The sequence below is a fragment of the Colobus angolensis genome, unplaced genomic scaffold, assembly GCF_000951035.1.
Source record: "Colobus angolensis palliatus isolate OR3802 unplaced genomic scaffold, Cang.pa_1.0 Scaffold75, whole genome shotgun sequence".
NCBI classification, from domain to species: domain Eukaryota; kingdom Metazoa; phylum Chordata; class Mammalia; order Primates; family Cercopithecidae; genus Colobus; species Colobus angolensis.
The window spans coordinates 8,741,080-8,752,014 of NW_012121265.1; the positions used below are offsets into that span (position 1 = coordinate 8,741,080).

Sequence of the window (10,935 nt, forward strand, 5' to 3'; positions counted from 1 at the left end):
GAGGCAGAATGGCGTGAACCCGGGAGGCAGAGCTTGCAGTGAGCTGAGATCACACCACCACACTCCAGCCTGGGTGACAGAGACTCCGTCTCAAAAAAAAAATTAAAAAAAGCTTCTAAAGATATAGGCTATACTAAAGGATATACATATACTGCCTCTTCTATTCTACTTTTGGTGTTTCATTTGACCTATACTGTATCAATATCTTCAGGAAACAATATGAAACAATTATAATTTCACATTAAATGTTGCAAATGTCTAAAAAAACCAGAGTCCAAACATGTATTGACATTCATAGAGATCTTGTCTTGTATTTTGACATACAAAATGCTTTTTGTTGGTTTGTGCATCTGGCTTCTCAAATAGATAGCATTCTCCTTCATAGCAGGAGTAATGCAGTATTTCTTTCTTTTATAATGTTTTTTGGTCAGGTGCGGTGGCTCACGCCTGTAATCCCAGCACTTTGGGAGGTCGAGGCAGGCGGATCACGAGGTCAGGAGACTGAGACCATCCTGGCTAACATGGTGAAACCCTGTCTCTACTACAAATACAAAAAATTAGCCAGACGTGGTGGCGGGCGCCTGTAGTCTCAGCTACTAGGGAGACTGAGGCAAGAGAATGGCATGAACCCGGGAGGCAGAGCTTGCAGTGAGCTGAGATCGCGCCACTGTACTCCAGCCTGGGTGAAGGAGCGAGACTCCGTCTCAAAAAAAAAAAAAGATTTTTTTTTAATAAAAGAATACTTGTAATTAATAAAACATAATGAAACAAAGACTTGTAACCTACTATGTGGCACAACAACTAGAATGTGACTGAAACCATTGACCCTACCTGTGGGTACCTCCTCATGCCATATCTGTTTGCCCCTCTGGGGTAACAACTGTCCTAAATTTGATGCTCAAAATCTCTTGCTGTAAAAAAGTTTTAAGATATTTATATGATTTATTTAGAAAAGGTTTATCTTTGCTTATTTTTAAGCTTTAGAAAAATAAAGTGTATTTTTATTTTATAGTGTATTGTAGTCTTCTGAAACTCATTTTTTTATACATCATTTGCTTCAAGATTCATTCATCTTTAAAAAATTTTTTTTTAATTATAAAAAAACCCAAAGATCCAGCACTTCTAAGTTTCTGGGGTTTTTTTATGTTATTTGTTTGTTGTTGTTGTTGCTGCTGTTGTTGTTTGTTTGTTTGCTTTTTTGAAACAGAGTCTTGCCCTGTCACCCAGGCTGGAGTGCAGTGGTGCGATCTCAGCTCACTGCAACCTCCACCTCCTGGATTCAAGTGAGTCTCTTGCCTCAGCCTCCTGAGTAGCTAGGATTACAGGTGCCCGCCACCATGCCTGGCTAATTTTTGTATTTTTAGTAGAGACGAGGTTTCACCATGTTGGTCAGGCTGGTCTTGAATTCCTAACCTCAAGTGATCTGCCCGCCTTGGCCTCCCAAAGTGTTGGGATTACAGGCGTGAGCCACCACGCCCGGCCGTCATCCATCTGATTCATTGTAACTCTAGTGCATTCATTTCTCACTACTGCATAATATTACATTGTGGGAAGAGATCTCAATTCATTCCTTCTCCAGTCAGAGGACATCTGGAATTTTCATAATTTTACGATTATGAACAATGCTTCTTTGAAGATCCTTGTGAAGGCTTTTCATACATGTGCAAGAGTTTCCAGGGCATCATTTTAGGAGTGGAAGTAATTGCTGGGTCATTGGTGTGTGCAACTTCAGTGTAATGCCCAGTTGTTTTCCAAAGCCACTTATACTCCCCACCATCCCTGTACAAGTCCCCATCACCAATCTCTCACCACCACTAGTGCCCCTGATCTGTAATGGGCTGAAAGATAATTTATTTATTGACTACCTGAGACAGTGGAATGGATGGAATGTGTAGGTGGCATGTAAGACAATCAGAAAGTTGGAGAGCACAGATCATCTTCACTCAGAAAGATGAATGACTGAAACTCCAGCATCTCAGACTGGCAGTGATGGCCATAGGCTCTGGGCTTCTTTGATCCAATCATCTGGGACCCCTGGGGGCCTTCATGGCCCCTTGGTTGTGACCCACAGTGCTCAGCAAGCCCTGTCTGGACACAAGCTTCTAGTATGTGTCTGTTTTAGGGGCCTCATGCCTAGCTCTGCTGGAGCACTCTGTAGGAGACTTTCTTGATTACCAAAGTCAGGAAATCAGGATTTTGAGACCATCCCTGGCAATATGGCGAAACCCCGTCTCTACCAAAAACACAAGAGAATAATAATAATGATGATGATAATAATAATAATAATAATAATAATAACCAGGCATGGGGACTTGTGCCTGTAGTTCCAGCTACTCGGGAGGCTGAGGTAGGAGGATCACTTGAACCCAGGAAGGGGAGGTTGCATGAGCCTTGGAGGTCAGCCTTGAAAACCCACGGAAATCCTATCTATGAATAATAAGTCCTACACCCATATGGGCCCTGATATTGGTTTCAAACAGCCATGTTTCCCTGCCCTCTTTACACTAACATTTTTCTTTAAGTTTTTTTGTTTTGTTTTGTTTTCTTCAAACAAGCAAGTCCTAGTAACATGATAGAACTTTTTTTTTTTACTGTTTTCATCCATGCCTGAAATTTAGTCTACACACACACACACACACACACACACACAAATGCACCCTCACAAAGAGCACATTCTTTACTTCTTTTCAAGTCCAAAGCCTGTAAGAAGAGTTTTCTGTCAAAGGTCAGCAGCTCTGATCGTATTGCTTTATTTAGAACATAGTTTTTGCTGAAACTCATTCCATTACCTTTGAGTTCACGGAAGTGGAGCCCATTAGAAGAATCAGCAGTCAAGAGGCTCTCATACAGGGTTAGAGAGTGATGCTAAACTTAGGTTCATTTGGCTACTGTGGTTTATTGACAGGGGCCTCTCTTTTTCTCTCTCTCCTTTTAATGGAGCCTGCATTTTCCTGTTTTGCAGCCGCCAACCTGTTCATGGTGGGAAGAAAGGAAACTTCTTATCTCTACTCCTAAACTCCCTACTCCTCCAGCAAGTGGCCTACTTCCCATTGCCCTAGTATGGCTAATCGACACCCACATCCAGGCCTCAGGCTGGCACAGGCAGGGGTACAGAATAGACAGTTCTATGTCCCTGGTCCTGGTGGAGTGGGTTTACGGACCTGACCATTGCCCTGTCTCTTGGCTTCTGACCTGTGTACTGTGCCTTGACTGCCAGAGTCCTAGTATCTGTGGAGGCAGCCACTCCCCCACCTGGCCCCTGCTTTCCACCCCACTGGCTTTGTGCCCTGGGGTGGGTGTCATGTGCTTCCTGGTCTACAAAATGGGGGTGATAACACCCACAACACCTATACAGGTGTGCTTACCCTTAAAAAGTACAGTTACAGGCCAGGTGTAGTGGCTAATGCCTGCAATCCCTTGGGAGGCTAAGGTGGGAGGATTGCTTGAGCTCAGGAGTTTGAGACCAACCTGGGCAACATGGTGAAATCCCGTCTCTACCAAAAATACAAAAAAAAAAAAAAAATTAACAAGGCAAGGGGACGTGTGCCTATAGTTCCAGCTACTCGGGAGGCTAACACAGGAGGATCACTTGAACCCAGGAGTGGGAGGTTGCAGTGAGCTAAGATCAAGCCACTGTACTTCAGCCTGGGTGACAGAGCAAGACTCTGTCTCAAAAAAAAATTATATTGTAAGGTGTCATGAAACATTTGGACCTCGCCTATGTTGACATTGTGAAGGGCATGCCCTCAGGGTCAGCTGGCAGTGGGGGTCAGGATGAATTAATCCAACTGTTCCCAAGGGCAATTTGTCAGTATTTGTGAAAACAAAAACTGTAATTTATCTTTTGAACCATGGTTCAAATGGAATTTGTGCAATGAAAATACTAAAGACTACATATGGGGAGTTTTTTTGTGACATTCCTTATAGTAGTTAAATCCCGAAACCATCTAAATGTCCACTTTCCTCTCTAACACAGCTATTCTATGGTATACTATGTACCCACTAAAAAGATTGAGATTGTGATCCATGGACTGATAAGAAATGATCTTCAAGAAATATTTTTTTGTGTGTGTGAAAAAGGGTACAAAACAGTATGTATGCGATCTTATCTTTATGTTTAAAAATAGGATATAATTTTGTGTGTGTGTGTGCTGAGAATTTTTCTGGAAAAAGAATGAGTAGAAAACAGAGAATTTTTTTTCCAAGGAGGGAGGACAGAGGTGGAGGGAAAATTATTTTTCACTATATGCTCTTGCACTTGAAATTTTTATGCGTTTGTATAATATAAACACAATTTTGGAATATAAAAAATATGTAAGCTACTTCCATTCTAATTACTGGCAGGTTTTTATTTCTAGAATGCTTCTATGTCACAGATAGTAGCTCTGAGAATGACCTTTGAAGAATGGGAAGATGACACAGGCTTCAGAGAACCAAAGTAGGATGTGGGCTCCACAGAGTCGGCTGCCACTTGCTACCTCTGGAGACTGCCTGTAGTCTTAAGCCCAGGAAAGGCAGTCTCCCCAGCCCCTGTCACTGCCACCTGTGGCCACATCTAGCCCCCAGCACCTCCTCCTCAGGCCCCCATCTCTGGAGGGGCCATCACTCATAATTCAGTGGATGCCAGGCTCAGTGATAAGCACTTCAGGTGCGTTAGGATGAAGGTCTTTGCCTCTCGCCTCCCTGCACCTCACAGCTGGCACCGTGGTCCAGGCCACCACAGCTTCCTTGGAACTTCTTGCCCTTTTTGAGCCATTCACAGCCACCAGAGTGATCTTTCTAGGCCACAAGGCATAATGGTCATTGCCCTACTTAAAACCCTCCCAGCCTGTCACTGTTAGGATCCAATCCAAGCCCATTACACTGGCTATGAATCTGTCTTCCTTGCCTCTCCTACCTCTCCTCATGTGCTCTGCTCCAACTATACTGATCGTCCTGTTCCTGAAAGAGAGTGAACACATTCCTGCACCAGGACCCTTGCATTTGCTGTTCCCCAAGACCTTCCTGAGCTGTGTCTCATCGTTCAGTTCTCGGCTCAGTGTCACCTTTCAGAGAGGCCTCTCTGACTACTCTAGGTAAAGAGAAGTCTCCCTCCCCTGAATCCACCTATCCCTCCGTCCCACACCACCAGAATGCATTTTCTTCATGGCATTTGTTAGTCTTGGCAATTGCCTTGTTGATTTGTTTGGGCTCTGAGCCCTCTTCGTCGAATGTCAATGCACTGAGCACATGGGCCTTTGTGGTATTGATCACCACGCAGCACCACGTCAGCACCATGGGTGTTTACTAAGTGAATGGATGCAGTACATGCATTGCAAGTGCCACATGTTGCTGGAATTTTTGCTGCTTACTCTCTGTGTGGCCTCAGGAAAATCACATTTTCTGCAGCTGTGCAGTGGGGCAGGCTGGGAGTACCAGGGCAAAATAGAGAGCGGCTCCTGAATGGAGCTTTTTGTTTGTTCTAGAAGTCTATCATTCTGAAGAAGCTGTACGGAAACATGTACTCTGATTTTCCAGCTGGGCTGTTTTCTGCCCACCTTCCTGTTCTGGGAAGCAGGGCAAATTCCTGGGAGACTCTCCCTGGAGTGGGGGACAGGGAGTGGCCTGGAAAATAGCCCAATGCCTAGGGGGAAAGGGGGGGTGTAAATGCGGGAAAGGGGTGACTCTGGGAGAGTTGAACTGTCTCCTGAAAAAGAGTGTGGGAAGAAAGACTGGAACAAAGCACACAGATCTTAGGAAGGTTAGTGCAGCTGAAACCCTCCACACAATGCTTGACGCTCATGTCAACACAGAACATGTAAAGGAACAGTCGCCATGATTATTATTAATTATTGCTATTACTGAACTGTGTCCATTTCTACCAAGGAACCAGACTGTCTCAAATTGTGCCTTTTCACAATTCTCTGCCTCATTTCAGCATCATAACAGTCCTTTGGGGCAGGTACCCTTGTCATCCCCTTCATAGAATTGAGGAAACCCAGCCACGGAGAGGGTGTCTTGCTCAGGTTCACACATAGCTGCAGAACTGGCATTCAAATGTGGTTGGGCTCTTCCTGCTACAATTTTGAAGTTTCTTGAAATTTCCCAGGATTCTTTACTTTTGTTAGGCAATGACTGTTTCCTTGAGGTTCCCAGCAGTTAAAACAACCATTAAGAAATGAAAGGAAACCGCAGACTTGGTTAGGAGGGAACAGGGCTGGGAAGAAGTAGGGGCACCCTTGCCTGGCTCTCCAGGAGAATCTGACCCCACAGGGAGCTACCTGGGAAGGGACAGAACCAGGGCCAAATCCTGAGGACCTGTCTTCAGCTATGAGGCCAAGTGGCTACATCTCCCTTCTGGCCTGAGAGGCTATAGAGGGGCAGTGACCCTATGGATGGGTCTCAGCAACAGCAGAGGAAACACAGCTCCCGCTCGGGCCCTATCCTCACCCTCAGGGTTGGGGCTTGGCCTCAAATCCTGATCTTCCAGGGGCCAAGCCACCTTGAGCGAAAGCAACAGTTACAAAGAATGCCTGACTCAGAACGGAACCTGGAGCCACCTGCCCAAGATTCCTGGGGTGGGGACCTATCTCTTGCCCTGCCACTGTGGGGATGACATCCTCCACTCTCACTCTCTCCCTTCGCCAGAATGGCACCTACGGTGTCACCATTACCACGAGTGTTTTGGGGTGGGCACTTGGGGTCAAGCCCCTTGCTCAAAGGATGGCATGAAGTCTCTAATACATTTGTGGGCCTTTATCTACTCAAGGGTGTGTGGGGGTGAATTAGCTGTTCCAGGGATGTGTTCCAGGGGCTGCAAGAAGGTGGGGAAGGCACAAAAAGAAGCAAGGATGGAACTGGAGAAAGGATCCCAGCATGGCCTGGGATCAGGACCTCGAGAACGAGTGGGGAAGCCTGGAGGGGAAAGCGGAACTGATCAGGTGCATTACAATTAGGCCATGATATTTTAGGCAACACCTTTGCTGGAGAGGCGGTTGCCTGCAAAACCGGATGAAGGCAGTGCTGTCAGGGTTTGGTGCTCTGTGAACAGCCACCTGGGGTCTGCACATGTATTCTGCCTCCACCCACCCCCGCTCAAACCCCCTTCCTAGCACCTCCCTCTCTGCAAGGTTCCGGAGTGGCCACCCACGGAGAAGCTCTGGGCTGGGTGCTGAGTCATGAGGCTGTGGTGCCTGCCAGGGGGCGAGGGTGGCAGATGGCTTTATGTGGGCGTGAGTGAGGAGGGGGGCAGATGGGAGGGGCAGTGACCCTGGGCCCAGCAGATATCCAGGGAAGTGGCCTGGGAGGTAGGTCCCCGACTCTTCCTTTCCCGTGTCTTCACTGCCATTTTCCAGGGATGCCTGTTCCTGCTGGGGTAGCCAGCTGTGATCAGGTCAGGGTGGAAAGTGACCCCTGGGAGACCTGAGGCCTGAGGCCCTGGGCTTCCGCTTGACCTGGCTGGGTCGGTCGTGGGAGGCAGAGCCTGGCTCTGTTTATCCAGGCCGGACACTTCCGGAGCAGATGGGCGCCTGTCAGAGCCGCCAGCCAGGAACTGGGCTGACGTCCTCTCATTGCCAAGTGGCAGGTGACTCGAGGGCCTGGAGGGAACATGGGTTTGGTTTCCCTGTTTATTAGGGAACTCTCTCTAAGGGCTGGGAGCTGCCTGCACAACTGAGTGAGCACAGGGCAGACTCTTTGACTCAAAGGGGCCTGGCCCTTTCAGGAGCTGAATGCTGGGGACTCTGTGGGGGCTTCAGGGTCTCCCCAGAAGTCATGACTGAGCTCTGCTTTTTTGCTCCCCCTACCTTGGTATATGCATTTCCTGGAGCTCCTGTGACAAAGTACCACTAACCAAGTGAGTGGCTTAAAACAGAGATGCCTTCTCTCACAGTTCTGGGGCCAGCATTGAACTCAAGGTGTCAGCAGGGCTCCCGCCGGAGGTCCTGATGGAGGGTCTGCTCCAGGCCGCACTCCTGGCTTCTGGTGGTTGCCGGCAACCCTGTACATTCCCTGCTTGTAGAGGTATCACTCCTGTGTCTGCCTCCATCTTCACATGGTGTTCTCCCCTCGGTGTCTTCTGCATCCGTTCTCCTCTCTCTCTCTCTTTTTTTTTTTTTTTAAGATGGAGTTTCGCTTCGTTGCCCAGGCTGGAGTGCGGTGGCGAAATCTCAGCTCACTGCAACCTCTGCCTCCCAGGTTCAAATGATTCTCCTGACTCGGCCTCCCAAGTAGTTGGGACTACAGGCACACGCCACCATGCCCAGCTAATTTTTTTTTGAGATGGAGTCTTGCTCTGTCGCCCAGACTGGAGTGCAGTGGTATGAACTCAGCTCACTGCACGCTCCGCTTCCCGGGTTCACACCATTCTCCTGCCTCAGCCTCCCTGGTAGCTGGGACTACAGGTGCCCACCACCACGCCTGGCTAATTTTTTGTGTGTGTATTTTTAGTAGAGATGGGGTTTCACCATATTAGCCAGGATGGTCTCGATCTCCTGACCTCGTGATCTGCCTGCCTCGGCCTCCCAAAGTGCTGGGATTACAAGTGTGAGCCACCGCGCCTGGCCTAATTTTTTATAGTTTTAGTAGAGACCAGATTTCACCATGTTAGCCAGGATGGTCTTGATCTCCTGACCTCGTGATCCACCCGCCTCGGCCCCGCAAAGTGCTGGGATTACAGGCGTGAGCCTCCGCGCCCAGTCTCTCCTCTCTTCTTATAAGGACTCCAGTCATACTGGATTAAAGGCCCACCCCACTCAGTATAACCTCAAATTAATCACATCTGCATTGCCCTATTTCCATATAAGGTCACATTCTGAGGTTTGGGGAAGGACATGAATGTTGGGGGGATACTGTTCCACCCAGGACACTTGAGTTGCCCATCTGCCTCACTCTTTCTCTCATCTTCAGCTTTTCCTCCCTCTTGCTCTGCCATTTAGAGAGAGGACACCCTGTACCCAGGCCTGAGCTTTCAGGGAGGGTGAGGCCGCCATTTTCCCAAGAGCTGGCTGACTCCCAAGCATTGGACTGTAAATTAGAAAACCCATTAAGAGGCAATCAACATACAGCTTGGTTTTCATCCTGTATAGAGTACCAGAGGCCTTTGGGAATCAAAAGGAAAGCTCTGAACTCCCGCCCAGGGTAAATGTACATGCAAACACGCACAACTCTCAGTGGTGACACAGCCCTTCCAATGCCCGTTTGTCCTGGGACTCCAGAGAGGGCCTTCTCCAGGCCAAGGAATTTCTGTCTGGAGCAAAAGGAGGCCCCAGTGCCTCAGCGCTGTGCTGCCTGTGAGGTCAGGGGTTGCCACGCTGGGCGAGGACTGGGAAGGGTTTCCTTAAACCAGACCAGCGGCAGTGTGTGTGTGCAGTCATAGGGTAGGCATGGACAGCGGATGGTGGAGGTATTCAGGAAAAGGGTGGGGTGCTCTGCTGTGGTGTTAAAATGTTTTTTTTCTTGCTCCTATAGCCACCGCCCTCCAGATATTGTTGAAAAGAGGCCCAGAGAGAGCCTGATGCTGGATCTCCAGGCATTTAAAGCAGAGGTTCTAAGACGTGTTATTAAAGGGAGGGAGGAGGGAGTTGCCCAACATAACCTCTTCCCATTATCCTCTTTATGTAAAAGCACCCAGACTCTGTCCTTCCGTGTGTACAAATAAATGTCCCTAAAGGTCCTGAAGGGTAAACATCAGGTATCAGTGGCTGCTTCTAGACAGGATCTAGCATTGAGGGCATCGAGGAAGGACTTTTCTTTGTTGCTACCTCTGTTTTGGTGTGGCTTGAATGTTTCCAGTGAAAGTGGATTCAAATGATAATTGTGTGTTAAATTAAAATCTTTTCAAAGAAAGGCTCTTGATGTTCTGGGAGTTTCAGATCCCTTCAAGAAGTTCCTGAAAACCACGGTCTATCTCTCCCCAGTGCACCTGCTCACCACAAGAATCCCCAGCCTGAGGGAGGGGCAGACCTCTAGCCCTGAAGCAGACCAGCTCCTTCTTCTGGAGAAGCCCACCTGCTGCCACCAGCCAGGCTACTGGGATGCTCCTTTTCCCCTCTCCCCACTCCACATCCAGGCACCCAGAAAATTCTAGCTGAATTGTTCTCCCGACCAGTGGTTCCCAGACGGATGGCATCAGAATCATCTGGGGGCTGGTTGGAATGGCATGTTGGACCACCCCTTTACTTTTCTAAGATTTGCTTTTCTAATGAGGGTCCAGGTATCTGATATGATGGATCCTCCCACCTCACTTTGAGAACCGCTGATCTAGGTAAAGGGCATTAACTGCGCCTTCCGAGGTTCACCTGGACTCTGGAGAGGGGTTCCAGCTGGGAACACGGTTCATTCCACTCGTGTGTGGCGGTGAGCAGAGGAGCATCCGTGGGAACCACCTGGGGATAGGGAAGAGGGAAAATCCTTGTCTTAGGAGTGAGGCTGATGAGATGCTTTGCACTGGAAGACTGCGACTGTACCTTCAATGAGAAGGTACCCGGGGGACCCCTCATCACCTCCCACTCCTCAGGGACTGGAGGGTTAAGAGGTGTGAGCAGGTCGTTCCAAGTCCCTCCCACCAGTTGTTGACTTTCCTGGGACTCTGAGCTCTGATCAGCTGTGCCCCCTCAGCCTCTCCTCACCCCTTACCATTTTTTTTTTTTCTTAGAGACAGGGTCTCACTCTGTTGCGTAGGCTGGAGTGCAGTGGTGTGATCACAGCTCACTGCAGCCTCAACCTCCTGGGCTCAGGTGATTCTCCCACCTCAGTCTCCTGCGTAGCTGGAACTATAGTTGTGTGCAACCATGTCTGGCTAATTTTTTGTAATTTTGGTAGAGACAATTTCTTTTTTCTTTTTTAGAGATAGGGTTTTACCATGTGGCCCAGACTTGTCTTGAACTCCTGGACTCAAGAAATATGCCTGCCTCAGCCTCCCAAAGTGCTCGGATTACAGGTGTGAAGGGCCATCAT

The 10,935-nt window shown here is 48.3% G+C and overlaps 1 protein-coding gene across 1 annotated transcript in view; it reads right to left on the reverse strand.

Annotated features, from left to right (window-relative positions):
- The window catches only part of DUSP5 (dual specificity phosphatase 5), a 58,151-nt gene extending 47,673 nt beyond the window's left edge, over nt 1-10,478 (reverse strand). The window contains exons 1-3 of the mRNA XM_011927926.1: nt 10,278-10,478; nt 8,869-9,003; nt 5,538-5,623 (exon numbers count right to left, since the gene is read on the reverse strand). Coding sequence (XP_011783316.1) covers nt 5,538-5,623; nt 8,869-9,003; nt 10,278-10,478 — 422 coding nt within the window. The remainder of the gene's footprint in view (nt 1-5,537; nt 5,624-8,868; nt 9,004-10,277) is intronic.
- Nucleotides 10,479-10,935: the final 457 nt, after the last annotated feature.